This window comes from Aquarana catesbeiana, linkage group LG02, assembly GCF_042186555.1.
Source record: "Aquarana catesbeiana isolate 2022-GZ linkage group LG02, ASM4218655v1, whole genome shotgun sequence".
NCBI classification, from domain to species: domain Eukaryota; kingdom Metazoa; phylum Chordata; class Amphibia; order Anura; family Ranidae; genus Aquarana; species Aquarana catesbeiana.
In genome coordinates this window covers 107,760,829-107,780,051 of record NC_133325.1, presented here as the reverse complement: position 1 = coordinate 107,780,051, position 19,223 = coordinate 107,760,829, and the positions used below count along the sequence as shown (strand labels likewise).

The 19,223-nt window shown below is 40.4% G+C and overlaps 1 protein-coding gene across 1 annotated transcript in view; it reads left to right on the top strand.

Moving 5' to 3' along the window:
• BRCA2 (BRCA2 DNA repair associated) overlaps window positions 1-19,223 on the top strand; it is a 121,484-nt gene that overhangs the window by 41,483 nt on the left and 60,778 nt on the right. The window contains exons 8-11 of the mRNA XM_073613344.1: window positions 1,450-1,564; window positions 5,077-6,000; window positions 7,674-12,083; window positions 18,032-18,130. Coding sequence (XP_073469445.1) covers window positions 1,450-1,564; window positions 5,077-6,000; window positions 7,674-12,083; window positions 18,032-18,130 — 5,548 coding nt within the window. The remainder of the gene's footprint in view (window positions 1-1,449; window positions 1,565-5,076; window positions 6,001-7,673; window positions 12,084-18,031; window positions 18,131-19,223) is intronic.

Sequence of the window (19,223 nt, the reverse complement as noted above, 5' to 3'; positions counted from 1 at the left end):
CCTTGGTGCAAAACTCTGCTGTAAGCTGTGCATACACCAGTCAATTCAGTACTATGTGCAGTCCTCCAGTGCAATCTTCAATCACTTCAAAAGTGCAACCTTTAACAACAAACCTTGTGACTTTAGAACCACTTTAAGGGTCTTGGTTTTTGGTGAGTGCTCTGAGAACTGGAAAAGGATTCACACAAGATTGACTAAAGGTAGAACACTGTAAAAGTTGTTGTGACTGGAGGATTGCATATAGCACTGCATTGTGTTGGTGTATTCATAGTTTTATGAAACTATGACTTTTGCATTAAGGACTTTTACACAAAGGGACTTTTTGTACTTTGCACAAAATTGTTTGTATTTGTACATTTATATGTTAAGTAATTGGTGCATGCACTGCTTCCAGCAGAGTTTTGCACCAAGGACTTAGCACAAAAAAAGATTTATTGTATTTAGCACAGGATTGCTTGTATTTGCACATTGTATGTATAAATGATGTGTTAAAGTGGATGTAAACCCAAAAATTATTATTTTTTTTTTTATATCATACTGTAGAGTATAAGATTTGCTATCATTTGAGCCCAGTCTTGCCACACAGAGTTAATCCATCTCTGAGCAATCCTCTTTTATTGTTCAGTGAGAAAAATCTTGACAAACTGACAAAAACTTTGTCAAATACTCCCCCTTGCTGTGAGTGACAGCCTAAGACACAGGCATGATTTTTTAATTCCCTCCCCCACTCCTTTCTTCAGCAGCTCTGCAAGGATTGGCTGTTCCACACCTCAGCATGATTTGGCATGCTGAAGTCATGTGGTTACTTTCCTGTCTTTTCACTGGATGTTAAAGATCATAGCAGAAGTTCAGTGTAAGAAATACACATATTGACAAGGGGAGTGTAGAGGTGGGCGGGGAGTCTACTGACATCACGACTCCACCCACTGAGCTCCAGATAACAGACCCACCCACCGAAAATGCAGTTTTTCAGGTCTCATAACAGACAGAGGGGAGACATTTGACAGGTAAAGATACATGCAGAAGGCATGTATATCCTTATAGATAACCCCTATGGCAGTACTTTAGAAAGGATGACATTGGGTTTACATCCACTTTAAGAAGCCTTAGGAGCACAGACACTTTTAATTTATAGCATTTTAGTTGAAAGGGATAGCACACATTATAATGCTCATGGAAAACTACCTGGCGCTGTATTATTTTTTTTTTTAATCATGTTATCAAGATACAGTGTGTACCTGTGTATGTATACTAGGTAGAAAATCTCTCATTCTATGGTCTTAAGTGTCAGTACTCATTGATTCTTTCCATATGCTCACATTCCCTAATTTTGGGTTTGTTCTATGGTCAGCAATCTCTGTGACTTTGATGTGAATGAAAATTATGATTACAGCAGTTTCCTCACTGATGGAGATCTGTTTAATCCTATTCATTTTTTTTATCGGACAGATTGTGCAGAGCCTATTTTCTAAGCTTTGTAATGATGCGGAAACCTCTTTTATGGCTGCACCAACTGACCCTAAGGTTGACAAGGACTTCCAAATGAAGGCTGATGACCACTTGGGTAAGGAAAAAATTTGACTCATGATCATGGCAAATTACTGTATTTATTGGCGTATAACACGCACCTTTTCTCACCCAGAAAATTGGGAGCAAATAGCACGTGCTTGTTATACGCCGATACTTCAATTTTAGGTGCCTCGGAGGGGACAGGGAGGGGGGCGGGACGGGCGCCGTCAAATTACATAAAGTGAGAATCTCCGGTTTACTTGCCGGCCTCTGTAATAGGAAGTCCCGTCTCCTGGGCTGCCATTGGACCACTGTTCTGTCTATCATAGGAGATTCTCACTGTATGTAATCTGTCGGTGCTCATCTCGCCCCCCTCCCTGTCCCCTCTAGGCTGCAGATGGGCAGCGAGGCTGCTGCATTGAAGGCAATGGCGAGGCTGCTGCATTGAAGGCAATGGCGAGGCTGCTGCATTGATGGCACCTGTAAGGCTGCAGATGGGCATTGATCAGGCTGCATTGATGGCAATGATGAGGCTGCAGATGGGCATTGACCCTTATTTTGCTTCAAAGTTCCTTATTTAAAATTTAAATTTTTTTCCCTGAAACGTCCCTCTTAAAAGGAATGTGCGTGTTATACGCCGATAAACACGGTATTTAATGATCGTGTTAATATATAGAGTATGCAGCATTCCATTAACAGTAAAACCCAGCAGAAAACTTCAAGAATATTTTCCTTTTTTTTTTAAAGATGGACATTAACATCCATACATACAGTGGATATAAAAAGTCTACACACTCCTGTTAAAATGTCAGGTTTCTGTGATGTAAAAAAAATGAGACAAAGATGAATAATTTCGCCTTTTTCACCTCTGTGACCTATAAACCGTACAACTCAATTGGAAAAAACTAAAATCTTTTAGAGAGGGGAAGTCAAAATAAAAAAAACTAAAAAAATGTGGTTGCATAAGTGTGCACACCCTCCTATAACTGGGGATGTTGCTGTGTTCAGAATTACGCAATCACATTCAAACTCATGTTAAACATCCTACAGCAAAAGCCATTATACGCAGAGAGCTTCCAAAGCATCACAGGGATCTCATTGTTAAAATGTATCAGTCAGGAGAAGAGTACAAAAGAATTTCCAAGGCATTAGATATACCATGGAAGACATTGAAGACAGTCATCATTATGTGGAGAAAATATGGCACAGCAGTAACATTACCAAGAACTGGACGTCCCTCCAAAATTGAAGAAAACTGATCGGGGAGGCTGCCAAGAGGCCTATGGCAACATTAAAGGAGCTGCAGGAATTATCTGGCAAGTACTGGCTGTGTGGTACATGTGATAATAATCTCCCGTATTCTTCATATGTCTGGGCTATGGGGTAGAGTGGCAAGATGGAAGCCTTTTCTTACGAAGAAAAACATCCAAGGTCCACTTTTGTAAAAAAAACATCTGAAGGCTTCCAAAAGCATGTGGGAAAATGTGTTATGGTTTGATGAAAGCAAGGTTGAACTTTTTGGCCATAATTCCAAAAGATATGTTTGGTGCAAAAACAACACTGCACATCACCAAAACAACACCATACCCACAGTGAAGCATGGTGGTGACAGCATCATGCTTTGGGGTTGTTTTTCTTCAGTTTGAACAGGGGCCTTCATTAAGGTAGAGGGAATTTTATATACCGTTCCAAATACCAGTCAATATTAGCACAAAACCTTCAGGCTTCTGCTAGAAAGCTGAACATGAAGAGGAACATCATCTTTTAGCATGACAACGACCCAAAGCATACATCCAAATCAGCAAAGGAATGGCTTCACCAGAAGAAGATTAAAGTTTAGGAATGGCCCAGACCTGAATCCAATTGAAAATCTGTGGGGTTATCTGAAGAGGGCTGGAGGACCCTCGCAATCGGACAGATTTGGAGTGTTTTTGCAAAGAATAGTGGGCAAATATTGCCAAGTCAAGATGTGCCATGCTAACCCAAAAGTGCTGTAATAAAATCAAAAGTTGCTTCAACAAAGTATTAGTTTAAGGGTGTGCACACGTATTCAACCATATTTTAGTTTTTTATTCTTACTTCCCTCCACCTAAAAGATTTCATTTTTTTTTGTTCAACTGAGTTGTACAGTTTATAGGTCACATTAAACGTTTAAAAAAGTTGCGAAATGATTTATCTTTTATCTCGTTTTTTTTTTTTTTTTTACATCACAGAAACCTGACATTTTTTACAGGGGCGTGTAGACTTTTTATATCCACTGTAGATGAAAATTCAGCCGGGAACAGCCGAATCTCAATCCATGTATGGGCAGGCTGGTTGTACAGACGTCGATCTACCAATCGACTTCTGTACAACCAGCCTGTCTGTTTTTTTCACGAACGACCTGGGCAAAACGGATCAGTGCTTTCTGACAATTGAGAAAACACCCCGGCATTGGAACACAATAGCACAGAGGGATTAAATCGGGGGGAATCGGATAATTTATTTTTTTCTTTCAACCTGCTGGTTGAACAAAAAAACTAATGATTAATGCAGGGCTTGAAATATTTGCTTTAAATCCAAGAGCCAGCTAAAAAAGTTAGGAGCCAATTTTTTAGCATAGCGTGGATAGTCCACACCTGAGGCAACGCGAGTAATTTGCGCCCACTAACCTTAACTTACAGCAAAGCGGCCAGACAATAACCCAGACGTAACGCCTTACATCAGGGTTATAGGCTGGCTGGAAAGAGAAGAGGGGTGAAAGGGGGGTGAGAGAGAGGGGGGTAAGAGGGAGAGATGGGGGTGAGAGGTGTCACTAGAGTTTAGAGTGTCACCAGTGGCCAAATCTACAGTGAACCCCCAACACAGACCTAATCATGGGCATCCCCCCCCCCCCTGGCTCTGTTAGCAGAAATAAGCAGAGATAGGGTGACAATAACCTCCAGTAGAGATCAGCATGAAGTGTTCCCATCAGCTCCCATCTATAAAATTCTGTATCCTCCGTGCATTGCATGCTCTCTGGCATAACAACCCGCCCACATCAAACTTCCAGTCAATGGCAGCCTGTGCTGTCCAGCATAAGGACCCACCCAGCTGAAACTTTCAGCCAGTGGTGACCCGAGCTGTCCGGCATAAGAACCTGCCCAGCTGCAACTTCCAGCCAATGGCGGCCCGTGCTGTCTAGCATAAGAACCCACCCAGCTAAAATGTCCAGCCAATGGCAGCCTGACGCTCTGCCCTCCCAGCCTATAATGGCAGGAGAGGGATTTAACTCTTGGAGGGCTGCAGCTGTTGCTCCTTGGACTTGGGGCCCGGCAGACTGCGCCCCTCTAATAATTCAGACCAACCGTGAATGGGCTGACAAAAGCCCAGGCGCCAGGAAGCATTTTCAAGTCGCCATGGTGACCTGGCGCCTGGGATTTGTCAAGCTCTGGATTAATGTATGGCCCGCTTTACTGAAGAAATTTGTTTTGTGCTTTTGTGGTCTGAAAGCTGCCAGTGCTCCAAACGACCTTGATAGGACCTCTTTATATGATTTAAGCAAAGGATTTTCCATGAAATGTTTGATTGTGTTTTGTTTTGTTGTAGCGGATTCAGCTTATACTGTGCCCAATGAAGCAGCCAGGGGTGCAGTTGAATCTTCTGAGTCTGGGAAGGTGCAAAAGAACATTTTAAAGAATGAAGATGCTTGTCAGAAGACTGAGAATGTTCTTGAGGGAATGGAAGACATCTTGTCCATATTTTTTACTAGTGAGAAACCTCCAGGACTGAGAAAACTTAAGGTTGATAATCGAGCCAAAAGGAGAAAAAAAACTGATAGTAATGTGGTTCAGGAATCTGCTGTTGGCCAGAGTATATTTTCCTTGGAGGCTTTCCTTGATTTGGAGAGCCAGAATAAATGCAACAAACCCGAACTGAAAAACATGCATGTTCCGAATTTTCATCCCTCTTCTATGCCGTCTTCATACGAATGGTCTCCAATAGCCCTGCCTGATCTAAATACCACACAGGGAGATGTTCACTTGCCAGTTAAAACAGATGTGATTTATGGGGGAGGAAAGGAGTTGGGACCTTCAATAACTAATTATTCACCAACAAGGAACAGTGGAAAATTCAGTTCATACCATACACCAGCTGGATCCTGTAAAGTGGCCAATGCTCTGGAAATGGTCATTCCCAATTCTGTACAACAGAAATTGCCTGACAAAAAACCTGATGTGGACATGACTCACAGTGCTCAAAACAACACTAGCCCAACAGGGGGAACTACTTCAGCTGACCTGGAGCTGTCTGGTCAACAAGTGCTGTTAGAAATCATCGAGCAAAGACCTCAGATGAAGAGTACCAATATAAAAGCTACACTTTCTATATTGAAGAGGCAGCCAAAGTTTCTGTATTGTTTAAATAGTGTGAAAAATGGTCAAGATGGAAGGACAAGGGACATTAGTAAAGTTTCACACAGTGAGCCTATTGAAACACCTGAAAAAGATGCCGGATTTGGAGGAATTCAAAGTAAGTTATTTACTCTTCTAAAGAACCTGGAGAATCAAATACATTTTGATATTCTGTACTATAATATTACATATGTACTATCATAAACATGTTTTTTAGTGATGAAAACAAATACAGGTATAGTAATATATAAATTACTGTAATATTTGGAAGCTTGGAAAATATAAGGTCTTTGCTACACAAGTAATACCTGATTGCACTACGGTTAATGCTTGTCCTCCTCTGCAGTTAGCTGCACGTTTAGTAAATTCCTCCTGTTAGTTTGCTTAGATTCATGGGTCAGAGCAAATAATAGTTTCACTTTCTGACAGAGCTGTTTAAATTGTATGTAGCATCAGCTAATACAGTGCTGTGTTCCGGCAGTGCGATAGAGACTTCTGTCTTGTTCCTGGAACAAAATCGAGTCGGGCTGAGCACTGCTCAGCCATTCGGAGGAAGTTCTGTATTTTCTGAAAGTGTGCAAAGTTTCCTTTGATTGGCTGAGGTGGAGAGTGAGACGTCATCCGCCTTTTCCTCTTCAGCCAACTAGATTAAGTCATTTATTCATTCAGGAAATACAAAGCTTTCTCTGAATGGCAGAGCATTTCACAACCTGACTCTATTTTGTTCCAGGAGCGGGATGGGAAGTCTCTGTCCCACTGCCGGAACATAATATTTAAAGTTCAGTCAAACCTGGAGTTAAGCTGGCCCATACATGGATCCAAATTTGGCCAGTTCAGCAGGGACAGATCTATGTTTGGCCTTTGCAGCTGAACCGAAGTCAATCTAACTAACAATTGACTTCTGTTCAACTACGCTGTTGGTAAAAGCTGCTAGATCAGCAGCTTCAGCCAATGTCTGCAGGCCTGATCTGTGTATTCTGACAATATGGGAGTCCACCTGTTGTCAGAATACGATAGAGTAGTAGAGAGGATTCCCTCATCCACCTTGCATGAGTGGATGGGGGAACCGGGTTTTTTTTTTTTTTTTTTTTTTTGTTCAGCCTGCTGGCTGATCGAAAAAAAAGACAACCATGTACGGCCAGCTTTAGGCTTTAAGTGTCTAATTTGTGTGTGTGTGGTGTGTTTGGTGTTCATTGTGCAGCTGGAAAAACAAAAATCCATTGTGCAGCAATTTGGCTAGTGTGCTCCAGTACCTGAGATCTTGTAGTTTTAAAGGTCCTGCACCACATATTTCCACAGTTTTCTCCACATTGAGAGGAGCAAGTGCTGGGCTTTGGCCCCATATGCACAAGATGTTCCAGTGGGAGCATGAAGTTGCATAGATTAAATCATGTTCTAGTTGTTATTTGTAGGCATTTGACCTCGTCGGTTTTTAAACGCCCTTCGGTGTTGAAGACAACCATCTTGCACGCGTATCACAGAAGCCTCGTTTTTGGTCCAGTTGCATGGACAACAGTGGAACTGTAGAAAGTAAGATGAGGAAAGGCCAGCACTCTGTTTTGAGTGTTTACATAGTAGGCAGGATTGTGTGTCCCTAAAACATTCAATATATGGTACTACCTACTGAGTAAATACTCAAAACAAATTTTTGAGGAGTGCTGGCAATTTCTTGTCTTAAATTCCTGTTAGAATGTCTTGTTATTGCCGTGCAAAATTAATTAAATAATGTTCCTTCATGTTGTAACTGGTTCCTTACTAAAAACGAATTCTTTTGTGTTTTTGTATTTTCAGAGGAACTGCATTCAGTGAATGCAGCATGTACTCATAGGCAGCAAGACGCACAACTAGAACCTAAAGGAGACTCTGAATATTTAAAAGAGGTTTCTCTGGATATCCAGGAAATTGAAGAAAATCTTGTCAACTTGAAGCACGTGGGCAAACCAATTTCTGAGCAAGAACCTAGTTTAGACACTGCTACTGACATTTCAACAACCATTAATTTCGAAGCGAGTGTAAAGGGGACAGAACACAGGAAAACTGGAGATGCATCAAGAAAGAAGTCATTGCTGGAATCTGTTAGTACCTCCAAAAAGAACAGTATTGATGATAATGTAGGGCACAGTGATGTTATAATAGCTAAAAACCAGGTTACGGAAAATGACCATTCTTCAGATGTCACCAAAGACCATAAAGAACAGCTAGAAAGCCACAAGGAAAGTGCTTTTTCAACTACAGAGCATTACAATGCCAGCACTGACAATCTTTCACTTGATGTATCTCTTTGCTTTAGAAAGGTTGAGAATTTTGGAGGCTTTAAAACGGCATCCAACAAGCTTATTCCTATTTCAGAAGAAAACCTGAGAAAAGGAGAACTTCTGTTTAAAGACGATGATCCTATACATCATATTAGTCACCCTTTACCTCCAGCTGCTGACATCAACAACACACTTGACATTGCTGAGTCTGCATCCAATGGATTCAGGACAGCATCACTTAAGGAAATTAAAGTTTCTGAAAGTAAAATCGCCAAGGGAATGCTCCTGTTTAAAGATATTGAAGATGGAATGTGTGATAACATCAACAAGGAGGATTTACGTAGCCCAGCTGCAAACTTGGTGTCAGGAAATGAGAAAGCAAGAGAACTAGATAATAATTTTGAGCCCTTTAGCAAGCTGTCAACAGAGGAGACAAAGGATAGAAGCCGAACTTCAAATCTATTATGCTTAAACAACCATTCCTCCAAAAAAGTTCAAACTAAAGGGATGAGTAGCCAAAATATTTTACTCTTACAACATAGCAAAAGTAGCACATCTGATGGAAAAAGCCAGAAGAAACAAACAAGCTTATCTTCTGAAATCCAGTCTTGCCTCTGTGAGAGACTGACAGAAAGCCAGAAAGCTGAAGTCAGTGAACTGTCTTCTATTCTGGAGAATGCAGACAGTCAGTTTGACTTCACACAGTTTCGGAAAACTGGTACTGTAACATCAAATAATAATCAAAACTTGCTGAGTGCTGAAGATGGTATTACCGAATCTGAGAATCTTAATAATTCTGATGTTTGGAAAGATGTTGACTTTAATGATAGCTTTGCAGCTGGAGCAGAACATGTAGAAAATAAAGATTCCAGTGTCAAATTGTCATTGGAAAAGGAAGATAATTCTGCTGGAGCAACTGCTTGTGACTCTGGTGTGGCTTTGGTACCTGAAAAATCGGTTTCCAAAGACAAAATTAAGAAATTTGGTGGATTTAGCTTAGCGAGTGGGAAATGCATAAACATTACTGATGACGATATGATCAAAGCTTTTGAATTATTTCGTGATTTAGATGATACCACATTGTCGGTAAAGCACCCCCCAACAGATGTAAACAAAGGGAATTTTCTTACAACTTCAACTGTTCCCTCAACACCAAATGTTCAGCAAGTTTCAAAAGATTCTATCACTGTTCCACGTAATGTTAAGGAATCGAGCATTGTATACGCCAAAACAGAATCTTCTGCAAAATTAGAGAAAAGGAGTTCAACTTTTAATGAATGCATGTTTTATAGAGATGAACATAATTCCGAAACCAAATTGATGAATCAGTTTGTGGATAGTGGTAATGAGGTTAGCAGTTCTGAAGAAGCATTTTGTGTACAAAATATCAACAATGTATCCTGTGGAAGTCTTGATTCTGCTTCATGTGCCTCGACAATGTCAGTTGGGTTTTCTACTGGAAAAGGCAAAGTTATTAGTGTTGATAAGGCAGCTCTAGTGAAGGCAAAAGCCATCTTTAATGATCTATTACATCCAGATAACATATATAAGAATCAAGGTTCGACTTCCAGTGTGGTCGAAAAAGAAAATATAAGCACAATTAGTCATGGTGAAGCGACCAAGAGAACACATGAACTATCTGTTGAACAATCTGCTGTTGGTTTCGTCACAAGTGGAACAGGTGCTGCTATTCCTCACGATTCTGTCCAGAAAGCAAGGCGGGTTTTTGAGAAGGTCTCTGGATCAAAACTGGCTCATTGTATATCCTTGCCTAAGGAAGATACTCTTGATACAAAGAGGGTGCAATTTAGCACTGCGCATGGTAAACCTGTTCATCTTTCTGAAGAGTCTTTGAGGAGAGCTCAAGAGATTTTTGCTGATATAGATGACCACCAGCTGGTAACTGTTGGGGAGAATTCTAAATTCAGTCTGTGTGAAGTAGAAAAGATCCGTTCCAAGTCACCCAATACCAACAATGTACAAGACATATTAAGCAAAACGCTGCAAGAAAAAGAGCCTGTTCTCCCTCCACTGGGTTTCAGTACAGCTAGTGGAAAATCTGTAGTAGTCTCTTGTGATTCTCTGCAGAAAGCAAAAATTATGTTTGCAGAAACTGATTTGGCAGTACATAATGGACTTGAGGGAATAGAGTCCCAGCAAATGCATGATAGAAATCGGCCAAATCTAGCTGAAATTAATTTGAGTAAGCAGAACATTAGGGGTTTTGATGTTGCCATGAAGAACACCACACAAGTGATTGCTAATGTCCCTCCACCTCTAGGTTTCAGCACAGCAAGTGGGAAAACAGTAGCAGTGTCTAATGAATCTCTCCAAAAAGCAAGGCGGATGTTAGCTGATACTGATAATAGCGATTTGGAAAATGGATTTCAATCCAGTCAGACTGGACTTAGAATAGGTAATCAGAAAAAATGCAGCGATCTTGTTTTGTGCTCCACAGACTACACAAAACGTAGTAAGGTATGTCTAGCAGAAGGTAATTCAATGAAACCATTTCTTAGAGATCGCACCACTGATTCTTGTTTGGAAAAACCTGATTTGCCACCTATAGTAAAAACGGTCAGAGTAGCACAGCCTAGAGAGATGCATTTACCACAGGAAACTGCCCCCAATATAATGAAACCATCTTTTTTCACAGCAGGTGGTAAACCTGTTCAAATGTCAGAAAATGCTTTGAAAAAAGCTCGGGAAGTGTTTGCTGAAATAGACGGGCAATTAGAAAACCCATGTTCTCTTAAGCAGAGTGTAGAAAAAAATACTAAATGGAATACCCCAGAGAGCAGTAATCTACAAGACCCAGCATCACCTACTGTATCTTCAAAGGAAACAATCCTCACACTTCCAGCTCCAGGCTTTAGCACTGCAAGTGGAAAGAATGTAGCGGTGTCGGCTGATGCCCTCCAAAAAGCAAGGATTTTGCTTGCTGATGGTGGAGATGGCAATACTGATGAAAGTATAGCTCAAGGTAAAATCAAAGAAATCGGTGTTAAAAACTGTGAAGAAAATGAAATGACTTTGAAGCCCAGTACATTCCACTCCAAAGCATTAATGTCACTCTCTAAAATGATGCATCCGTTTTCTGAAGAGCATATGCCTGAAAATGCTTCCAAAATTTTAGTGAATAACAGTTTTATGCCTGGGATGCCATGTTTTAGCACTGCCAGCGGTAAAACTGTAACATTATCAGAAGAGGCTTTGAGGAAAGCTCAACAAATATTTTCAGAAATAGAAAACTGTCCCTCGCAACAAGACAAACTTGAGGACGTTCTTAGTGACCATCCTTTACATATATCCAAAGTACATACATCATTACATCAAAAGCCAACAGAACAGATAACTTTAGAAACATCAGAAACAAGTAATTTACCTAAAGTGACTACTAATACATTTGGATTTAGCACAGCAAGTGGAAAACAAGTCTCTGTTTCAGAAACGGCAATACAGACAGTTAAGGACCTATTTCAAGAGTTTACAGAATCTGAACACCTTCAAGAACATTGTCCTAATGGGAAAGGTGACAGCAACAATAGTAAGACGACAAACACGCTCACTCCATTAGTGAACAACGCTGATATTCTTGATAATTTTAATAACAAGCTTGTTGAATTGCAGAACCACAGGGCAAGGACAATAGAGAATATTAACATAGGTAGACCATCTATTGCAAGCTCTTGTGATTCTCAGCGTCCAATGCTTAGGCATTCCACTCCATTTCACAATACAAGAGTACCTAGCAATAAGAATATTGTTTCTTCAATTACATCTCGCACACCTGAGAACTATTTTGAAATTGAGGCTGCTGAAAGTGCAAAAGCTTTCATGGATGATGAAGATTTAACTGATGGTATAAGGACAGCAGAAGCTACCAACAAGCCTCTGAGTCTTAGAAATGGGAAGCGATTAAGATCTGATGATAGAACTCCACATGGTATGTCACTTTTTTTTCTTTGCTTAGTTTTATTAATATCTGTTTCAAGAAGTAGTGAAGACAGCTAGCTGTCCCAGCATTCAGATGTTCCTGCTAGGAAAGGAATACATAGTGGAGAGATCTTGATATTCTACGTGTTTCATGATGCATTAGCCACCAAAAATACTCCTTTATAACTGTATTATTGCACATTTCCTAATCTTGGGAAAAAGTGCTGCTGACATCAGACAGGCAGAAAATTAGAAGAGAAGCATGAATTATATTGGACAGCCCCCAGCCCACATTCTAATAACACTTCAGGTCCACTTGCAGAGCGCGTTCTGACAAAGCCGATGTTTGCAACCTGGCGTCGTGTCATCCTCTGATCTTCGATTCTGCTCAGTCATTGGGATCCTTCTTGGCTCACCAGGTGTGGCTGGTCTCTCTCCTCTTTAGGCCTTTACTAGATGACTTTACAACTGTCATGCAAAATTTTATGACTCAAATTGCCCAGTTATTTACTGACTCTGATCATGCAGACCACAAGTGCTTGTCTTTGCTACACCTTCTCCTGCAGATTCTAAATCTGATTTGCCCACTGCCTTATCAGCATCCAAGCCTCTGGCTGCAGAGACTTTGAATCTGAGTTGCTGCAGGCCTTGACTCATGAGTTTGCTCTTGGGGCAGTCTACTGCTATCACTCCCAAACTAAAGGAGACCATTTTGGCCCCTATTGATGCAATGGCCACCACTTTAAAACTGCGTGAGGGTCCTAGATCTGATGCTAGCCTCTCTCTCTCTGCAGTTCCATTTGCCCAGTTTCACTCCAGAACTCCACAATGCAACATTCTGTCGTCGCGGGACAAACTGATTTGGACTGCGAACACTTGAAAAATCTCAGGACGCTTTGCGTTCCGGTGCCTTTTTGGTGCCTTTACATGCATTTTGCTGTGTTCCAGATGCATTCCATACATACGTGCAGAATAATAAAAAAATGCCCAAATATTATAACAAACAAGTATATAAATTGCAAGCTGAACACTTTCAGAGTGATTTCACCACACCAACCATGTTTGCATATGTAGAATATAGCGCAGCACAATTTTTAAAATGTGATAACCGTGATAAGCAATCTTGATCCTCAAATATCACACATAATTAAAAAAAATTCCACAAATATTAATGTCTAATAACGTCCAAGAAAAAATACACATCCACCATGGTGTTTAAGTGATGGTCTCCTTCAGTACAGGAATATAAGTGCCATTCATTGCTCTTAAACTCTCCTCTCACCATCAAACATAGATACAAATGGAAGCAACAGAAAAAAACAATAGTGTTCTCCGTCTTCCATATGTACCCATGTTCAATGGAGAGAGGAGAGTTTAAGAGCACCAGACGACATCCCCTGGAAGGGGACAAACGCTTTTTTGACCTTTCTGTTAATTCGGGGGTCATATATTGAAGGTGAGCGGCCATTAGTGGTGGAGTCATGAATGGCACTTATATTTCTGCATTGAAGGTGACATCACTGGATGTATATTTTATCTTGGACTTTATTAGACGTTAATACTTGTGGATTTTTTTATTATTTAATGATCAAAATTGCTTATTACTGCTATCACATTTTAAAATTGCTCTGTGCTATCTTCTACATATTGCACTGGAACTGACTGCACTGATGTGAATTGGGGTCGTTGGAATACATAGAAAACACTATGCACGCGTTTTTGTTGTACATTAAGCACACCACAAAACAAGTATGTTCAGCAGCAATATTTTTTATTATTTAAAAAAGGTTTCATACAATCTACAGAAAATGCGTCTGTCCTTAGCTCCCCTTTACAACACAGTCTCTCCTTTTTATACCAGTGTCCTCAGTTCCCCCTTACATTACAATGCAGTCCCCTTTACTTTATGTCCCCTTTACATGTAATGGGAACTGCTCTGTAAGGGGAGCACTGTAATGTAAAGGGGGGCTGTGATTGTAAAGGGGACTACACTATTAAGGGGCACTGTAATGATTACAGTGCAGTTCCCTTTATATAACCATGCACCTAGCAATCACCGCCTCCTCCATCACGATGCCCCTGCAAACTTGCTCTCTAACATCACACTTCCCTATTCTAATTTCTGCTTTCCCTGCACAGGACTCCTACCTTTGGCAGGGCAGAGGCTGTGTTCAGTCAATGTGTATCCCCCCCCCCCCCCCCCCCCCCGATGATATTATCCTATGAGCAGGGCAGAGGCGGGAGGTGCTCTCCATTCTGAGTTGCAGCTCCTCTCGCCCCATGCCCTGTTGTTTGGATGACATTGTCGGCCAGGTGGGCGAAGGAGCTGCGAGAGGACACATGGGCATGGCCGCAAAGCAAGAGGTGAGCGGCAACCGGGGTCTGTGGTAGCCCTGTGCAGACCACATTCTCCCCTTACCTCCTGCTGTGCAGCTCAGTCATCAACAGGCCACGGACCAGGAGTTGGGGACCCCTGTTGTAGCGGATACTGTATAGCAAAACAAAAAGGCAAATGTGCAGTCCATGCAATATACTAGTGATGCAAATTAGATTTTCATAAAGGGGAGATGTACTGCAGATAACTGGCAAACTTCACCTATAAAAAACTTAAAAAAAAAAAAAACTTAAATTACAACCAACATATACAATAAACGTTTTAGGCTCCGTTCACACTAGTGCAGTTTCAGATGCAACTTGAGTCACGCAGAATTGCATAACAATGGAAATTACATTGTTTTCAGTGGTGCTCGTTCACATCAATGCAAGTCAGCATGGCACAATTTTGGAAAAGGTTCCTGTACTTTGCTGCAATTCCAGCATGATTTTGGCCCCTATAGAATATGCAAACCACATCCAAGTTGCACTATGTACCCGCACAGAAAACCAGAACAAAATTGGTTTGTAGCAGTGTGAACCTAGCCTAATATAAAATGTATACAAAATATATATAGAAACAGTTGTTAGAAAAACTTTTTAACCAGCAAGCTTTAAAATTATCGCATAATCACACAGTGAAGTCACATTCTTCATGTATCACTTTTGGATGCAATGTGTCCAAGATATGCATCCAAAAGAGTTCATGGTGTAATATCAGATCTCCCCCTCCTTTTTTTTTGTCTTTATTATTTTTTTTTATTTTTTTTTGTGTTTTTGTTTTTTCCACTTCCTTTTTCTCATTGTAATGTGGATTTCCTCTGATTCACCTCCCAAAAATGTTGTGGTGAGAAATCTGCTGTGCTGACATTAAAGTGGTTGTAAAGGATACATTTTTTTTTTTTTTTTTTTACCTTAACGCATTCTCTGCATTAGGATAAGTTCACCTTTTTATAAAAAAATTGTAAATGCACCTGAATAATAGACACCCTGAATATGGGTGTAACGTTAGAAAAGGTGAACCTATCCTTTAAGGGAAAAAACCTTCCATGATTAGCTCCACCCCTCCCTCTAAACACTTACCTAAGCCTGATCTCAAGAGGAGGTTTGGGGCCGCTCTATGCAATATCGTTGCATAGAGCAGGTTAAGTAAAACGTGTTTGTTATTTAAAAAAAAAAAAAAGCCTATTAGTAACACTTGAATGTGATGTTCATTCAAGTGCTTTCTAACCCCTTGTGAGTTCTGGCCAACACAGCCCAGGTCACATGCGCACTTGAGGAGGTAAATAACATTACTACTAGAACAATTTACAAAAGAGCATATAGAAAATTTGCAGCCAGTACAAGGATAAGTGAACTGTGTCCACAGGGGTACATCCGCTGTGATATCAGATGCATACGTAGCCAGTTTCTACCTGCACTGCCATCTTCTTCAATGGTAGTAATTGGCGTGGAACAGTGTATCACAAAAGCTTCAAGAGCAACTATAGGAATATACCAAAGAATCCTTAATCACTCTTTTTACAAGATTTTTTAATTTTGCAAGCTTTTACAATTTACCTCTCCAGTGACCATGTTACAGTATCGCATGAGAATTTTACATTTCAGGGTACATTGTGCAGGTCAGAAAAGGAGATCCTTAAACACCTTGAACAAATGTGGATCACTACCTAATACATGCCAATGTCTTCTGTTGGGAACCTCTGAATATTTTACAGAAAATGTAAATATGACAGGCATATGTGGGTGTTGTAGCTATGCTGAGGGCTTGTTAACAGAATGCAGTGCAGGAAACCCGCGTTCTGTGTGTTTCCCGCACTGCATTCAAAATGCACTGGGTGTGCAATTTGCTGCGGTTGTCAATTTATTCATATATTCCTAATGATACCCCAAAGAAATATCGCAAACACAGTGCATTTGCCTGGCTACGATTTGGTGCAGTGCCTTTTTGAAAAGCAGTGCATGCACTCATTTTTGTGTGATTTTCAGACCATTCAATTACATTTCTGTGCGATTCATGTGTGAACTTGTCCTTACTTGCAAGACTTCTGGTGTCCCCCAATGTCCTCCATGTAAAGGCTTTCAGGTTGAGTACAAAAATCCTCTTTTCTTATGAACACCATATACTTCTTAAGGAGTTAAATAACATGGCCAACACCTATTTGCTATTAAAAAGCAAAGCATACTCAAAACACTGCTATATTTAAAGCTCAAATTGATTGTATAGCTTCTTTGTTATTTTAATAAAAAAAAAAAAAAAAGAAAAAACACGTCATGCTTACCTGCTCTGTGTAGTGCTTTTGCACAGCGCAGTCCCGATCCTTCTCTTCTGGGGTCCTCTGCCAGTGCTCCTGGCAATAAGGCACACAGAGCAAGGCTCCTGCTGCTATATCTGAGCCAGGGCCTCTGCTCTTGTGCACATTGATGGATCGAGATCGGTTCAGGTATGTATTTGGGGGGGGGGGGGGGGCTGCGGGGGTAGCTTAATTGGAGCTGATAAAAAAAATTAAATTAGCCTGCTCCCCAACCCATAACAACATACAACATTCAATAAAAGGGTAGCAGCTTCATTGGAGCTGATAAAAAAAATAAAATGAACCTGCTCCCCAACCCATAACAACATACAACCTTCAATAAAAGGGAAGCATGACCAGTAAGCGTACACTCACCCCCTACTGCCGCCGAGGCTCTCTAAAACGTTTACCCTCAACCAATACAGGTATAGTGAAAATTCCCCTAGAAATATGAGGGCTCACAGCTACCCCAACAGTCTAGCACACTGTCTAGAAAGGGAAACTCCAGTTTGCTAATCAAATAGAGTAACCACAATGTTTATATACCCACCCAGTCGCTTTCAGGGCTGAGGGCCCAAGTTCATCGTTTTGTTGTTTCTTTCTGAGTTATTATTGTTCCACCCTACTGAAAAACAATGTACTAATCCCAATCTTATCTTTATCAATTTGTAACATTGCATTGTGCGACAAGTTACACATTCTATAATTGTATTCCTACTGTGTATTATAGCTGTTATTCGCAATAAACTTTGATTTTGGGGGGAAAAAAATGAACCTGCTCAATAGAGAAAATATTGCTGAATTACTTGTAGTTGTGACAAGGGAAGGGTATGTCTTTATTATTTACAGGACAAAATTTAATATTTTATTTTCTGCTAAATATTAAATATTGTATATTAATATTTTGCATTCTCCTTTTATGTCAGTGGGTGGAGTTTTGGGCTACTTTTCAAATCTTCTAGGCTCTTATTTTTTGCTTCTTTAATCTAAAAAGTCTGTTTTAAGGAATCCAGTAGCTCAAATTTAAATTAAATTTAAATACATAAGTCAATGACTCATTTTTCAGACTTGCAATCAAACAGGCACGTTCTTCTGTGCTGTGTTTTTAGGGAACTCGTAGTGCCTCTGGGAATCATTTTTGTGTATTAGATGTTTGTTTATCAATATTTTTTTTATGTGTGTGTGTTTGTGATGTAAAACAATTTAAAACACATTGATTATTTACAATGAAATTGGCCTAAAACCATTGTAGTTTCCCTTTTTAATTACCTTTTAAAACGTTTACCCATAGGTGAACCTCCAATCAAAAGGCAGCTTTTACCAGAATTTGACAGATCGTTGGTGCAAGAATCAAAGCTGGCTTTGAAGCCTTTAACAAGCAGCCCTCATAGTAGGTTTACTTTAAGGTTATCATGTAACCCTCAATGCGGAGATTAGTAAATTATTGTGTAACTGAGTTGAAAACATTCTTCAGCCTAACAGCAAATGATTAGTAGTGTAGTGTAGTAGTAGTAGAAGTGAGTTAGCAGTTTAAGGAATTCCCGGGATCTTCAATATATGACCCTCAAAAACTCTGTCCTTTCTTACTCATAGCTAGAAACACCCTCCTGGTTTGCAGCTCAGTAAGCTCCCTACTAAAAGTCTCCTTCTATAGTTACTTCTCTCAGCCTATATTGATTGGATAATAAAGGAGCAACAAACTATTCATTTGATAATTATCGTGCTGCTTTCTCCTCCCTGTAAGTATATTCATTGTTAGGTTGACAAGCACTGCCTAAAGCAAAAAGGATGAAAAAAATCCTCCTACAAGTTTTACTTGTTTATCTGCACTCTTCTCTACATCCCTTCAAAGTGCTGGAAATCCTTCATCTGTCAGTATCACAGAGGGGGCGGGGAGCTGCAGTTAGAAGTCTTGTACACTGTGTGAGAGCTGATTGGATGAAAGGGACACACGGCAGAGGAATGATGTAGAGATGTGTTGTGAATAGACAAGCTGTGTGCTGAGCTCTCCTCCCAGTCAGAAGCACCGGAGAGAAATGACATACAGAGCTTATATAGAGGAAACACTTCAAATATATGTTCTTTGTTCCAATTTCACTACTGAGGGTTACAACCACTTTAATGCTGCTCTAAGAACCCTTTCACACTGGGGCCGCATTACCGATAAAGCGCTGCTCGATTTAGTGGCGCTTTTGCTCCGCTAGCGGGGTGCTTTTAACCCGTGAAAAGGGGTTAAAAATTACCATTTTGTGGCGATTTGAAAGCGCTGCCCATTCATTCCAGTGGGCAGATTGGAAGATGCTGCTTGCAAGACTTTTTTTTTCTCGTCCCGCAAGTGCACCGCCGCAGTGTAAAATGGCAGCAGTTTTCAGGTACTTAGCAGAGGCTATTTCTAGTGCTAAAGCGCCTGAAAACCACTCCAGTGTGAAAGGGGTCTAAGAGGATTATAGGGGCTAATATCAAGACAGATTCTGGTACAAATG